The following is a 15,601-nucleotide window of genomic DNA, read 5'->3' on the forward strand; positions in this document are numbered from 1 at the left end:
AACTTTTCCTGTATTGAATTAAATACAAATGCAATATCAAGGCCACTGCCTAAGGAGATTGCCAGATTGAGTTTGTAGTCCCTGTAGGAAAGAAGACCTGTACATTAGAAACAGAAGCCTGTATATGTTTTCAGATGATATTTTTATGTCTTCTTTCTTAAGGCTTAAAAGCATAACCATGGACCTGAAATTTCATCTCTCATTAGCAATATACTGAAAGGCTAACTATCCTTGGTTTTGGAGAAGGTAATCAAAGGGATGGTGGTGAATGAACTAGAGTTGCATCTTGGCCTGGGAACACTAGATGGTCCTGTTCCTGATTTTTAGATATCCCATCCCATCTCCTAGAACTGGAAGGGACCTTGAAAGGTCATCGAGTCCAGCCCCCTGCCTTCACTAGTAGGAACAAGTACTGATTTTGCCCTAGATCCCCAAGTGGCCCCCTCAAGGATTGAACTCACAACCGTGGGTTTAGCAGGCCAATGCTCAAATCACTGAGCTATCCCTCCCCCTAATGGGTTTAGTAGAGTCACTTCCTAACCAGGCACGCAGTTAAGATGTCCATGTTGATTTTGTTAGATCTTTTAGCAGCTGTTGACATAATTGACCATAAGGTTTTGTTGACTTGCTTTTGGAAGCTTGAAAGAATGGCTGGAAATAGTAATTTTGATCTTTCCTCTCTGAGGCCCCAAACCCTCATGTAGAGTAATAACTCACTTTCACTGACTGAGACTACTCACAGAGTAAGGTACTGCTCAAAGTAAATAAGGAATGAAAAATCAGAACCTGACATGCTAAAAAGGGGCTAATTAATATTGACTCTTCCACTGTAAAAGCTTCCCTCTGTGGAGTTCTACGTTGTCACCGCTCCTGTTCCACGTATATGTACCACCAACATTTTGACTTGCAGCATCGCTAATATGCAGGTGACACTCAAAACCATGTCTCCTGTTCATCAAATCCACAACTGTGGTCTTTTTGCTGATCCCAGTGCCTGATAAGCTAATTTGGTCTCATCAATATTTATGTTCAACCTCATGAGACAAAAGTGATGAAGCTGGGAACAGGGCAAGTGTAGCTTTGTCAATACAGTTTGCAGTCTGAAGATCACGTTGCCATAATCCCTGCTTTTGGATTTCCAGGTGGCTCTGATGCAGACCTCACCACAATAATCCACACCTCTGTAACTTCCAGGTTAAACTACTGTTTTGTTGCTACACTTGAATATCACCATGAAGCACCATTTGGATCAGATTGCAGTGGCTCATCACTTGAGTGGGATGCTCCATGATGAGTTCACAGCACCGGTGCTCTGTTGCTTGTACTGAATGTCTTGTTTTGTTTTGTTTTTCATACTGTTGGTTACGATGCGTAGAGCCCTAACTGACCTGGGACTCACTTATTGCAGAACTTGTTTTTTTCTTTGTGTGTGTTAACTTCTCCAAAACAAGCAGCAAAAGTATTTTCAGTGGCAGTCCCATGCCACTGGCATCTGCTGCCCCTGGTGGTCTGAGTTTGGTGGTCACTGTGTATCTGTTGAGCTGACTTTTGACTAACATTTCAAGAGCAGGAAGTGAGGTTCTCTGATTTTCTTTCATTGCAAAGCCCTTATTTCTTTATTATTGGTTGTATTTAGTGATGCAAAATGGTTGGACGCAGAGGCATTGGACACCATTATATGTTCCTAAATAAACATTTGGGACTAGACTTTCAAAAAAAAGGTGGGCAAGTCATCCTGCCTGATTAGCATAGACATTGGACCCTCAGCCTTGGACTGACCAAAAAGTAGTTATGTCTTGAAAGGATGCAATCAGAATAAAGTGAGCAGTAGAAGCATTGGCACTTACCTGTCCAAGTTCTTGTTACCAGTTTTTACTACTACTAATACATTTTGAATTCCATAACCTCTCAGTAATAAATCACACTTATATTTTAGGAACTTGGCTATGTACAAAAACCCCTGCCTTAAATATGTTTCACTGTATCTGCAGGGTATACTGAAGTGCCTTGTAAAGTATTTAACCTCTCCTGTGAAACAAGAAGTCACGTGTGTGGTAGCATAAGAGATACATTCCAAACATGTATAAATATGTAATTTCATTTTATTTACCTTCAAGTGGCTCATAAGGTATATTAATATGATATATTAATTAAATTAGTGCCACACAGATTTATTGACTGGTGCTGTTCTCCCCTTTAGAGATGAGAAGTAGTGTGCTCCAAAATTATTAGGACAGAGTCAGAAAATAACATGTCTAATAGGGCTGGTTGAAAACTTAGTGTCAAAAGTTCTTCAACAGAAAATTGGGTTTTCAACTAAATGAAATATTTTTTTTTGACAAGCGTCTGCTTTCTGTGGAAAACAGAGTTTTTGCTGAAAAAACAAGTTTTCAGCTGAAAATGTTGTTTATTTTTATACAGAACTAACCCTCTCCACTTTTCAATCAGTTCTACTAATGAATGCTTTTGAATGCATGCAGCTGGCACCCAGAACTTGGATTGTCTTACGTGTCATGTATATATTTTCTGAAGATTTCATTATGGAGAAACTATACACATTCAACATTTTGGGGGTAAAATACGTGTTATGAAAACAGGTAGCAAATTAAATAGCACTGAACCATACAGAGTAACATTTATGTTGACAGCAAAAGAGGAAAAAATATAGTCTTGACAGTGCAAGGAAATATCCAAACTAAAAATTATGCAATAGCTGTTTGAAGTTGGTTCCTGAATCTATTATTGTAAAAGTTATTTTTGGGGAAATTAAAAACATAGGTGTTAATTATGTTTTTATTCCCCTAGGAAAGGGTAGAGTTGGTATAGCTCTAGTTGGTATGTATTTAATTGTTTTCCATATGCTATGGAAATAATTACAATTTAGAGATTTTAACATAAATTATATAAAATGCCATACAAAAATAAAATCTAAATTAGAACTGGAACTGGCACCAAGTTGTTTATGATCCAACCAGTTATACATAATACCAGACCTCCCATAGGCCATTAACTGAGTTCATGAGAATACTAATCATATAACTTTGCAAGTTGTATTTGCATATATCATAAGTGATTGTTGTTCTGTGTATTGTAATTAAGCTGGAATACGATAACCCAAAATGATTTATTTAAGAAATTATTCCATGTTTTGTTGCCACATTGGCTTTACTAATTGATAACTTTGAGTATTGGTTGGTATTATTTAAATAAATAGACCTGATATGAGGTTGAACTTTTAAATTTTTAAACATACTTCTGAATAATTTGTGAAAGCGTGTTTCAGTCAGGAAGATTTAAACAAAGGGAAATTTACCTGGTTGGATCACACATGACTACATTTTAAATACCTGATTGTGCATGAAGCTAATTTAAAACTGCTACACATAAATGAATGATAAACATTTTATTTAAAAAAAATGAAAAAAAGAATGGCAAAATCTACCTAGTATTAAAATCATCACATGTAAAATCTCCAGGGTGTTAAATCAACAGAATCTCTATGTGGCATGAGTATTACATATTGGTCAAACCAGAACAAAATAATTTGTCTTAGATGACCAAGTAATCACTGTCACAGTTACAACTGTTAAATTGTTTAATGATTCTTTCTTATGGATTTTAATGCTTATAAGGAAACAATAGGTATATTTCCAAGCAAAAACATGGAGAAAAAACCTAACCCCAGAGTAAAATCAGTATGGTCATGTGGTTAATTGAATGAGCTCATTAGACCAATTGATCCAGCATCTATGATCATTCAGTCAGTCCTGGGTTAGGACTTCCTCTTCCAGAACATTTTCATAAGAGCCATTTGTGTGTGTGTGTGTGTGTGTGTGTGTGTGTGTGTGTGATGCTCTAGCCTTTTTAAGTATATTAAAATATGGTGGTTTTCTCATCACAGATGGAGTTATTAACCTAAGCATTCCCATTGTGCTCCCTGTTGCTACGGAAGATAAGGAACGGCTGAATGGCTGCACTGCATTTGCACTTGAGTATAATGGCCAAAGGGTAGCAATCCTCAGAAACCCAGAGTTCTATGAACATAGGAAGGAGGAACGCTGTGCGCGTGTGTGGGGGACAACCTGTGTGAAGCACCCACATGTCAAAGTAAGTGTGTTAGTAATTTCCCTGTTTGCAATAATAAGTCTTCAGGAATTAAAAACTAAGGCAACCTGTAAAGTAGAGAGCATGCAATAGTACATTTCCTATTAGGAATATACATGGTGTTTTCTGTACTCTCTCAAAGTAAAATATAAGGAACCATTCACTGGAAAAGATCGCATTAGGATTGCAAAGGAGAATTGATTTCTTGACATGTAAACAGTCCCTGAACATCATGTTTATTGGTTAACAAGAGAGCAATTTATTCCATCAAGCTCATGGAACTCAAAATCAAATGCGTGGGGTGGGAGTGGGTATAGAGCACCACAAAAGAGCTGGAGAGTTTTCTACAAATGCTCATTACATACATAAGTACAGATTTTTTTTTTTTTTTAGCTTAAACATGTTCACATTTATCTAATACTTTCACTCCTTAAATTTCCATGAATCAGTGGTTTGGTTTTCACTCTGATACTATTCAACATTCTAACCCTGCAAATCATTGGCTGAGAGCTGGAATTGAGGCATGAAACAAAACATAATTAAAATGAATTTTGAATGGTGCTTTTTACTTCTTCCTACTAATCATAGTAGAATGTTGGGATTTTTTAATTTTCTGCAACTTATCTTTACCCACCTACTCTGAACAAAAATACAAATAATAATTTTCATTAGTATGTAGTACCATATTAGTTTTCAGTGTGTCTTTGCTTAAAATGAGTAGTCGACTTTGACTGTCTACTTTCAAAAACAGCAACCATTATGTTAATTCTGCTTATGCATAATGAAAACAATAAGGTGTTTGATGATCTGCAACTGATATGTTTTATATTTGTGGGAATTAATGTAATAATGCCAGTGACTGCGGGGACCACTGTGAAATCACCAAGAAGAAAAGAACCCCTGGAATACTGGGCATTTAGTGCAGAAAAGAGAAACAAAACATGCAGTGTGAAGGCCAACATTCAGAACCTCGGTTGATGTAAATCAGTATATATGTATTGACTCCGGTGGAGCTATGTCAGTTTATACCAGTTGAGTGGCATTTGTTAAAACAACAAGATACCAGATAAATACATGCTAGATGAAAGACTACAATATAGCATAATTCCTAGGTGTTTTAAGGCTGGTTCAGTGGCATGTACAGGAGTTAACTGATACTGTTATTTACCTTTTGGGTTAACTTCAGAGTTCCAGAATGCTATAGATCACATTTTGAGCTCTAAAGTCTACCAGGAACTCCATAGTAGTCCACTGGCCGGAGTTATGTGAAAGGACCCACTGAATGGAAGCATTTTGGGTCACCCTTGCAACAGTCCCTCCTCAGCTAGTGCTGTGTGGTACTTGAACTTTGCCGGAGCACTACAATTCACCACCCAGAAGAAGGAAGACTGTTTCTCCTTTTTATTGCTGTTTCTTTCCTCTCCTGGCAGGCTTTCTACCATCAGGTTGCATGGAGCCTGAGGTGCATTTAACCTTATCTGTTGCGTTTATGTAGTGTTTACACCCTGACTCTTCCAAAAGAAAATGTATCCAGTAATTAAAAAACAAAAATAAGGAAGATTAAATATATAAACAAAATCATGCCTAAATAAAATGTTTTTGAAAGTATCATCCCGGATTTGGGTGAAAGTGATGAGGAAATGATAGATTTCAGGATTCTAGGGAAAGGAAGGAGTAAGAAAGGCAGAATAAAGTCAATGGACTTCAAAAAGCAGACTTGAACTGAACTGGTTGGTATGTTTCCATGTGAAGAAAATCTAAGGGAAAAAGGAATTCAGAATTGCTGACAGTGTCTCAAAGAGACAATATTAAAGGCACAGCAGCTAACTAGCCCAATGCAAAGGAAAGATAGGAAGAATAGTAAGAGGCTAATACGGCTCCATCAGAAGCTGTTTAATGATCAGAAAATCAAAAAGCAATCCTACAAAATAGCACAAGCATGTAGGGACAAAATCAGAAAGGCGAAGGCACAAAATGAGTTACACCAAGCAAAGGACATAAAAGACGATAAGAAGAGGATCTATAAATACAATATGAGCAAGAAAAAAATGAAGGGAAGTGTAGGTCCACTACTTAGCAGGGAAGGAGAGCTGATAACAAATGACATCAGGAAGGCTGAATTGTTTAATGCCTGTTTTGCTTCAGTCATCATTATAAATGTTAATTGTGACCAGATACTCAACACAATTAATATGAACAAAGGGAAAGGAACATTAGCCAGAATAAGGATACAACAGGTTCAAGAACATTTAGATAAGTTAGATGTATTCAAATCAAGCAGGGCATGATGAAATTCTCCTAGGGTACTTAAAGAACTAGCTGAATCAATACTGGAACTATTAAATATTACCTTTGCACACTCATGGGAGGATGGTGCAGGACTCAGACAACTGGAGAAGGATAAACATTGTACCTATAGTTAAAAAGGGGAACAAAGAGGTCCCGGGAATTATAAACCAGGCAGCCTAACTTCAATATCCGGAAAGACACTGAAACAAATTATTAATCTATTTGTAAGCTCCTGGAGGATAATACGGTTGTAAGGAAGAGCCAGCATGGATTTGTCAAGAACAAATCATGCCAAACCAACCTAATTTCCGTCTTTGACAGGGTTACTGGTCTATGGATATGTAGACATGATGTATTTTGATTTTAGTAAGGCTTTTGACACAGTCCCACATAACATTCTCATGAGCAAACTAGGGAAAAGTGGTCTAGTTGAAATTATTATAAGGTTAGCGCATAACTGGTTAAAAGACCGTAAGTAAAAAGCAGTCATCAATGATTTGCTGTAAACTGGGGGGACCTATCCAGTGGCGTTCCTCAAGGGCCTGTCTTGGGTCTGGTACTATTCTATATTTCCATTAATGGCTTAGATAATGAAGTGAAGAGTATGTTATGAAATCCACAGATTACACCAAACTGGGAGGGGTTGCAAGCATTTTGTAGGACAGGATTAGAATTCAAAACAACTTTGACAAATTGGAAAATTGGTCTGAAATCAACAAGATGAAATTTAGGGCTTGTCTATACTTAAAACACTGCAGCAACACACCTGTACCACTGCATCTGCACCACTGTAGAGCTTCAGTGAAGATGCTGCCTGCTCCGACAGGAGGGGTTCTCCCATCGGTATAGGTAATCTACTTCCCCAAGAGGTGGTAGCTACTATGATGGGAGAATTCTCCCGTTGACCTAGCACTGTCTAAACTGGGGGTTAGGCTGGTTTAACTGCATTGCTCAGGAGTGTGGATTTTTCACACCTCTGAGCAATGTAGTTATACCGACCTAATTTCCTAGTGTAGACCAGGCCTCGGGAAAGACAAGTGAAAAGTACTTCATTTAGGAAGGAAAAATCAAATGCACAACTACAAAATAGTAAATACCGGGCTAGGCAGCAGTAGTGCTGAAAAAGATCTGGGAGTGGAAGAGAATTACAAGTTGAATATGAGCCAACAATGTGATGCAATTGTAAAAAAGGCTAATATTCTGACATCTTATAACAAGAGTGTTGTATGTAAGGCACAGGAGTAATTGTCCTGCTCTACTCAGTTCTGGTGAGACCTCACCTGCACTACTGTGTCCAGTCTGGGCACCACACTTTAAGAAAGAGGTGGACAAATTGGAGAGAGTCCAGAGGAGAGCAACAAAAATAATAAAAGGTTTAGAAAAACGACCTCTGAAGAAAGGTTTAAAAAACTGGGCCTGTTTAGTCTTGAGAAAAGAAGACTTGGTTTAGGGGCAGAGAAGAGGGGGGACCTGATGACAGTCTTTAAATATGTTTAGAGTTGTTATAATGAGGACATATGCAATTGTTTTCTATCTCCACTGAAGGTAGGACAAGATATAATGGACTTACTCTGCAGCAAGGGAGATTTAGGTTAGATATTAGGAAAAACTTTCTAACTATATGGATAGTTAAGCACTGAACTAAACTTCAAAGGGAGGTGGTGGAATCCCCATCATTCTGGAGGTTTTTAAGAACCAGTTAGACAATCATTTGTCAATATACTTAGTCCTACCTCAGCCTAGAGGACCTGGCAAGGTCCCCTCTAGCCCTGCATTTCAAGGAGAGAAACACTTAGGTTAGATGCAGCCACTCAGTAAGTCACTGATAGTTGTACTGTGGAGGCATTTAATGAAAGAGAAAATTAACACAAATGTTTTAGTATTTAGCAGATATTCCATGACTAATATATGTATATGTGTATATATATGATTTTGTAGATGGTGATGGAAAGTGGGAATTGGTTGGCTGGTGGTGATCTTCTTGTGTTAGAGAAAATAAAATGGAATGATGGACTGGACCAATACCGCTTGACACCACTGGAGCTCAAACAGAAGTTTAAAGAAATGAACGCTGGTGAGCATATGACTTTGTGGTATTACACCCTCTTCACAGTCTCATCTGGGCTAGTGCCTAATTATCCTTTGTCTTCCTACTAAAAGATCCTTACGTTGAGAGAACTATCACAAGACTAATTACAATAAAGTGCAGCTGAAGCTAGATAATTGCATGCTGAAAATTACCTAGCTACTCTGAAACCTAGCAGGAAAACTACCTTAAAAAATTCTAATAGATCTGTTCCAGTTGCACATGTGTGATGTGAAAATTAGACATTTCACAGACTTCTTGCATTGAATTATTTTGCTGAGGTTGATCAAAAAGTATGTGAATAGTTAACAGTTCTCTTTATTATGAGCTCAAAAATGAAATCATATTGTAGATCTAAATGTAAGGCTTGGTTTAGTCTTCTCTTCTAAATTTCTGCATCTAGCAATAAACAACTTCAAGGGCTTTGCAGTTTTTTCATCATAGTGTAGATAGAAAATATTCTTATTAATACGTATGATATAGTTGAGGTTCACTAGAAATCACAGGCTTGTCATGGAGCGGCATTTGTGCCAAATTCAGTCTGATTTTCCCCTGCACATGCCTCCATGGTTAAACAGGGAGCACCATAACAGCTGACCCCACTTTCTTCCTGCCACTGGGATCTATTGTCACCCTAAATAAGAAGGGTGAGAGGATGGAACCTGTGGCACCCACAAGACACAACTTTCTGGGCAGATGAAGAGTGTTGCTATATTGAAACTCCATTGTGGTAGTGCCTGGAAAGCTTCACCAACATTAGAGAGACTAGATGGGTGAGGCAATGTCTTTATTGGACCAACTTCTGTTGGTGAAAGAGACAAGCTTTTGAGCTGCACAGAGCTCTTCATGAGGTCTGGGCAAGGTACTCAGAGGGTATGTCTACACTGCAGTTACACACCCGTGGCTGATCTGGGCCTGCTGAGTCAGGCTCGCAGGGCTGTTTAATTGCAGTGTAGATGTCCAGGCTCAGGCTGCAGCCTGAACTCTGGAACTCTCCCACCTCGCAGGGTCCTAGAGCACGAGCTGCAGCCCAAACCCAAATACCCACATGACAATTAAACATCCCCTTTGTCCAAGCCCTGCAAGCAGGGGTGGCAGGTTTATAGAAATTTTGGTGGTGCCCAGAACCTGCCCCCCCCCCCAAAAAAAGTTTGCCCCCCCTGCCCAAGGCTCTGGGAGGGAGTTTGGGTGAGGGAGGAGGTCTGGGGTGCAGGCCCTAGGCTGGGGCAAGGGAATGGGGTGCAGGGTGCAGGCTCTGGGAGGGAGTTTGGGGATGGGAGGGGGTGTGGAGTGACAGGGTGCAGGTTCTGGGAGGGAGTTTGGGGATGGGAGGGGGTGCAGGGGTGTGGGGTGAGGGCTGTGGGGTGTGGCTGCAGATGAGGGTTTGGGGTGTGGGAGGGGCTCAGGGCAAGAGTAGGAGTTTGGGGGGTAAGGGCTCTGTCTGGGGCTGGGGGGTTTGGGGTGTTAGAGAGGCTCAGGGCTGGGGCAGAGGGTTGGAATGCAGGGGGATGAGGACTCTGGCTGGGACTGGAGATGAGGGGTTTGGGTGTGGGAGGGGGCTCAGGGCTGGGGCAGAGAGTTGGGGTGTGGGGGGTGAGGGCTCTGGCTGGGACTGGGGATAAGGTGTTTGGGGTGCTGGAGGGGCTCAGGGCTAGGGTTGAGGGTGTGGTGTGGGGGTGAAAGCTCTGGCTGGGGGTGTGGGCTCTGGGGTGGGGCAGGGCTGGGGATGAGTTTGGGCTGCAGGCAGGCTGTTCCGGGACAGGGGCCAGAGAGGAGGACTCCCTCCAGCCCTTTCCCTGCCAGCAGCAGAGAGCTCTGGAAGAGGAGCCCCCCTTTCCCGCCCAGGGCCGGCTTTAGGCCGATTCAGCCGATTCGGCTGAATTGGGCCCCGCGCCAAGAGGGCCCTGCGCTGCAGCTGTCCACCCCGCCCCCAGCTCACTTCCCCCTCCGCCCCCTCCCCTGCACGCTCCGCCCCCTCCCCTGCTTCCCGCGAATCAGAGATTCGCGGGAAGTCTGAAAAGAAGCAGGGGCCGGCCGGCAGCACAAGGTAAGCTGGGGTGGTGGGGGCGCGAGAAAGGCTCCGGGGAGGCGCGGCCCATTCCCGCAGGCCCCAGCGGCTCTGGCCCGGCTTGGCTCCAGCCCGGCCCCCGCGGCCCGGGCTCCGGCTCGGCCCCCACGGCGTGGCCCGGGTCAGCTCCGGCCCAGCCCGGTCCCCGCGGCTCGGGTCGGCTCCGGCGCGGCTTCCGCGGCGCGGCTCGGGTCCCCCCCACCCCCCGGCGCGGCGCGGGTCTCCCCGTCCCCCCCCCGCGGCGCGGCGCGGGTTTTCCCCCTCCCTGCGCGGCGCGGCTCGATTCCTGGGGGCAGGGCTTGCAGCAAGCCCCGCCCCAGGAATCGGGCCCCACTCTTGCTAAAGCCGGCCCTGTTCCCGCCCCCCCAGCAGCACACTCACTCCCACCACTGTCACTACATGTGCTCCTAGGGCCTCTCTCACGTCCAGGAATCTCCCTCGCCTCCCCCGCTGCTGCATGTGCCTCCTCCCCAGCTGTTGCCCCGGACTGTAGCCTCACTGAGGGTGAGGGATGGGGCTGCCTCCTTGCCCAGCATGGGGCAGGAGCAGTAACTGTGGGCGGGGGGCCCCCTGTGCTGCTGGAGGGTCCCGCCAGAAAAGGGAAAGGTCTGAGTTGGAAGGCCAGGATCAGTCAGTCTGTCCTGGCTTTGGAGATGGGGGGCACTAGGACCCTGCGGCAGCAGTTGCTACAGGGAGGCAGCATGGAGCTGCACAGAAGAGAGGGACTCTCTGCTCTGGGGTCCCGGGAAAGCAAGAGGGGTCCGGGGGAGGCGTGGGGGGGGGGGGAGAGGCGCGGCAGGTGGGGCCGGGGCGGGGGGGAAACCCGGCCCCAAATATTGGTGGAGCTGGGCTCCTGGGCTCTGAATATGGCTGGTGCACGGGCACCACGTGGGAATATAACTCACCGCTTATGCCCGCAAGCCAGAGTCAACTGGCATGGGCCAGCTGTGGGTTTTTAATTGCAGTGTAGACATACCCAGAGTGTCACAGCTAAATACAAGGTGGAACAGATTGTTTAGCTTAAGTAGTTAACACATATCCTAAGGGACCGTTCAAGATGAAATGGCCCATTAACACCTCTGCAGTCATAGGACAAAAAACAGGGATTAGTAGGTTACAGATGGTTGTAATAAACCGTAAATCTGGAGTCCCTCTTCAGTCTGTGTTTTCGTGTTTACCAAAGTTATTTAGGCTTCCAGGCTCATTTTTTGAAAGTGTTGGGCAGATTTCCTTTGAGAACGAGGACTGAGAGGGCAGATATGGAGTGATCATTTTAGGAAATGTTTTTGTCTTTTAATATTTTTCTGTGTGAGTTCATTCGAGAGCGTAGTGTTTGTCTCATTTCACCCACATAGTTATTATTGGGGCATTTAGTGCAATGGATGAGGCACATCACATGTTGTGATAGGCATGTGTAGGACCCCCAGAACTTGAAAGGTTTGTTTGGGGGACGAGGGGGAATTGATCATCATAGCAGTGAAGATATGTCTGCAGGTTTTGCATCTGTTGTTCTGGCAGGGTGTGGTGCTGCTTTGGGTTGTGTCCTGGTTGGTGGGGAACTTGCATCTTACGAAATGCTTGATGAGGTTGGGGGGTTGTTTGAAGGCCAAAAGAGGAGGTTCAGGAAACATTTTTTTCAGGATGTAGTCCCCATCAGGTGTGGGTTGTAATTGTTTAATGATACCCGATGGGTTCCAGTGTTCTGGGATACCAAGTGACAAGTGTGGGGGTGTGGTTGGAGGAGCTTTTTTTCCCCTCTTTATTGAAGCAGGTTCTCTTGGGGTATTTGGGTGGCCTGTTTCATGATGCAATCTACTTCTCTGGTGTGTGTTTGGTGAAGGCAGGTTTAAGTTTCTTAAGGTGAATATCCTGGGCTTTTATCCTGGGACCAGCACAGCTACAACACTGCAATCACCAAAACATGTCATACTGGGGAAAGAAGTTCCACAAGTCACCTACAACTCTGCATAACAAATTTGACCTTGTTTTAGAAGGCAGAGGATGCTTTTATTGTAGATTTTCCAAACTCCCTAAGCATTTCATTGACTTTGAAAACAAACAAATACATATTTTCAGAAGTGAAGTTTAGAGGATGTGATGTAGATTGGAAATACACTTTCTAATGAGAAGGTGAAAAATACATTGGCCACAGTGGGATGAGATAACCAAGATCAACCTCAGAGAAAATGTGCACAATGAAAAAATTTCACAGAGCACTTAAGAGAAATAGTACATATATAATTTAAGTATTGTAGGAACCATTCCATGGGAAGATAAGGTTGCTTATTTTGTTTTCTTGTTCTGTGTTTGTGCAGCACCTAGCACAATGGGATCTTGGTCCATAACTAGGGCTCCCAGGCACTATGGTAATACAGATCATTCATACAAATAATAATACCAGGGAATGTAAACAGTAGAAGTTGTCATAATTTGATGCTCATGACTTACATAGACTATAAATGTACTTCCTGTTAGGTGTTCAGGTTAGTGCAGTTGTTAATCATCTTATCGGGCTTATGACATTGTTCTGAATCTTTCTTTCTCAGATGCCATATTTGCATTTCAACTGCGCAACCCTGTCCACAATGGTCATGCTCTGCTCATGCAGGACACCAAAAGACATCTGCTGGAAAGAGGTTACAAACATCCGGTGCTTCTGCTGCACCCTCTAGGAGGCTGGACCAAAGAGGATGATGTGCCACTAGAGTGGCGAATGAAGCAGCATGCAGCCGTGCTTGAGGAACATGTCCTAGACCCAAAGTCAACTATTGTTGCAATCTTCCCCTCTCCCATGTTGTATGCTGGTCCAACAGAGGTATGTATTTCTTAAATAACAACCAACACCTTGAAGTATTCACAGAATTTTAAGTCCATAAATATGGCTTTATTCAGAGAAGTGACATAGTAAGTGACATCTGAGGTTTCCTATTCATTCTTCATCGGAAGCTTCCATATCAACTATGCTAACAGTACAAGTTCGATAAGATTTGCTAATTGACAGAATTAAAAGATCAGACCAATATCTGAAAAAGTCCAGCTGTAAATTTTGCTTCATAAATAATCAGATTAGATTTTGCCATACTGGGTCTGCAACCTGGTAATCTTGGTTCTGGACATAACCTAAACACACATGACTGAAAAACAGGGAGTACATAGAGCCATTTTTATTGAGCTACGTTTCAGGCAATCATTTTTATTTAAAAAGCAACAGAGTCCTGTGGCACCTTTAAGACTAACATATGTATTGGAGCATAAACTTTCGTGGGTGAATGCCCACTTCGTCAGACGCATGTTGGATGCATGTCATGCATCCGACGAAGTGGGCATTCACCCACAAAAGCTTATGCTCCAATACATCTGTTAGTCTTAAAGATGCCACAGGACTCTCTGTTGCTTTTTACAGATCCAGACTAACACGGCTACCCCTCTGATACATTTTTATTTAGTNTCAGTAAAAAGCAACAGAGAGTCCTGTGGCACCTTTAAGACTAACAGATGTATTGGAGCATAAGCTTTCGTGGGTGAATGCCCACTTCGTCGGATGCATGTTGGATGCATGTCATGCATCCGACGAAGTGGGCATTCACCCACAAAAGCTTATGCTCCAATACATCTGTTAGTCTTAAAGATGCCACAGGACTCTCTGTTGCTTTTTACAGATCCAGACTAACACAGCTACCCCTCTGATACATTTTTATTTAGTTTCTTACATTTTTCCCTGCCTGTGCTGCATTCAATACAAATATAAATACTTTTTACCAACATAATCTAAAAGCAGAGTTCCTAAATGATAAAACTGTCCCACTCCTCTTTGAGAACCTGTGCTATTCCCCAAAGCATCAGTGAATGAGGGACTTTTTAATAGTCATGTAATATGTTTACATATTTCCTTCAGTGTTCACCACATGAATGCACCTTTGTTGTATCATCACATTAGCCAGGGGTTCAAATTTTAAAAAGGCTAGACCTCACAGAAATACCAAGGTCTGCCATCTGGGCCTCCATGAGTACTGGCAACTTGTTAAGTCTCCCGTGAGTTTTCCCTCCTTCTACCCTGAGCCATCTGAATTCCCCCGATAGGTCTCTTCTCATCCCTACCTGCTTGCAGGGTGTAAACTCTGTACTTTGTACTGCCCACCACTCAGTCTATCTACCTTCTCTTACTGCTTCTCCCTCTACTCATTTTGTGCTGGACACTTTATTTGGAGGCAGGGGAGCTGCTATAGATAAACCTGTGGCATTATCTCCTGAGAGGTCCACGTTGGCAATGACTGCTTAGAGAATCGGCATGTGCTGAAGGTGAAGGCTACACGAGACAGTGGAGATGTGATGGGTAACTGGGCTTTTGACTCCTATTGATTTCCACTCCTTTGGGCGTTTCTGGCCATGGACGCTCATTGCTTCAATTTCCCCCAGTAATTCTTTCCCCAAAGCTAAGGAATAAATATCCCGAGATAGGCAAATGTGGAGGTTAGGATAAAAGCATTAAGGAATCAGAACTTTCCTCACAGTTTCATCTGCTCGTGCAGCATATACCTGTCTCAGCTGGGCAGTCACTTGGCTGCAGTGTAGGAACCTTCAGCCTCTGCCCTTCACAAGAGCTTTTACAAGAGTTTGTGCCTCACGGCTATTAAATAACTAGTAAATAGAACTACACTATTATATAAATCCTGAGAGAAAGGAATAGTAATTTATTCCTGGGGGAATTACTTACACTTTTTAACTAGTAATTTCAGTGACACGAGCATTATTTACACAGCCCCCTGGGGTGCAGGACATTTGGTGATTATAATTTTTTTTTTACTGAAGATGGACTGTCAATTTCTATTTAAATACTGAGAGGGTGACAAAGGGGAAGGGAATACAGCTGAGCAGAGACCGTGTACAGGTTGTGAGGCACAGAGAGTATATATATCCAGCCACATTCTGTGCTGCCCCTTGCAGGAGAGACAACCCAAGAGAGGACTGAGGTGCGAAGGTGGCTTTACTTTACCTTTGCACCTCTGGGATTCTTTCTAGACCTGGCTGGGGTGGTCTGTCTGGCCTCCTGGAGA

At 43.0% G+C, this 15,601-nt stretch overlaps 1 protein-coding gene across 3 annotated transcripts in view; it reads left to right on the forward strand.

Annotated features, from left to right (window-relative positions):
• The window catches only part of PAPSS2 (3'-phosphoadenosine 5'-phosphosulfate synthase 2), a 70,526-nt gene that overhangs the window by 50,212 nt on the left and 4,713 nt on the right, over positions 1 to 15,601 (forward strand). For 2 of the 3 annotated variants that reach the window (XM_034775180.1, XM_034775182.1), the window contains exons 8-11: positions 2,806 to 2,835; positions 3,902 to 4,107; positions 8,332 to 8,467; positions 13,094 to 13,362. In XM_034775180.1, the coding sequence (XP_034631071.1) occupies positions 2,806 to 2,835; positions 3,902 to 4,107; positions 8,332 to 8,467; positions 13,094 to 13,362 (641 nt within the window). The remainder of the gene's footprint in view (positions 1 to 2,805; positions 2,836 to 3,901; positions 4,108 to 8,331; positions 8,468 to 13,093; positions 13,363 to 15,601) is intronic. The other variant, XM_034775181.1, reaches the window with a different exon arrangement.

Source organism: Trachemys scripta, chromosome 7 (genome assembly GCF_013100865.1).
Source record: "Trachemys scripta elegans isolate TJP31775 chromosome 7, CAS_Tse_1.0, whole genome shotgun sequence".
Taxonomy (NCBI): domain Eukaryota; kingdom Metazoa; phylum Chordata; order Testudines; family Emydidae; genus Trachemys; species Trachemys scripta.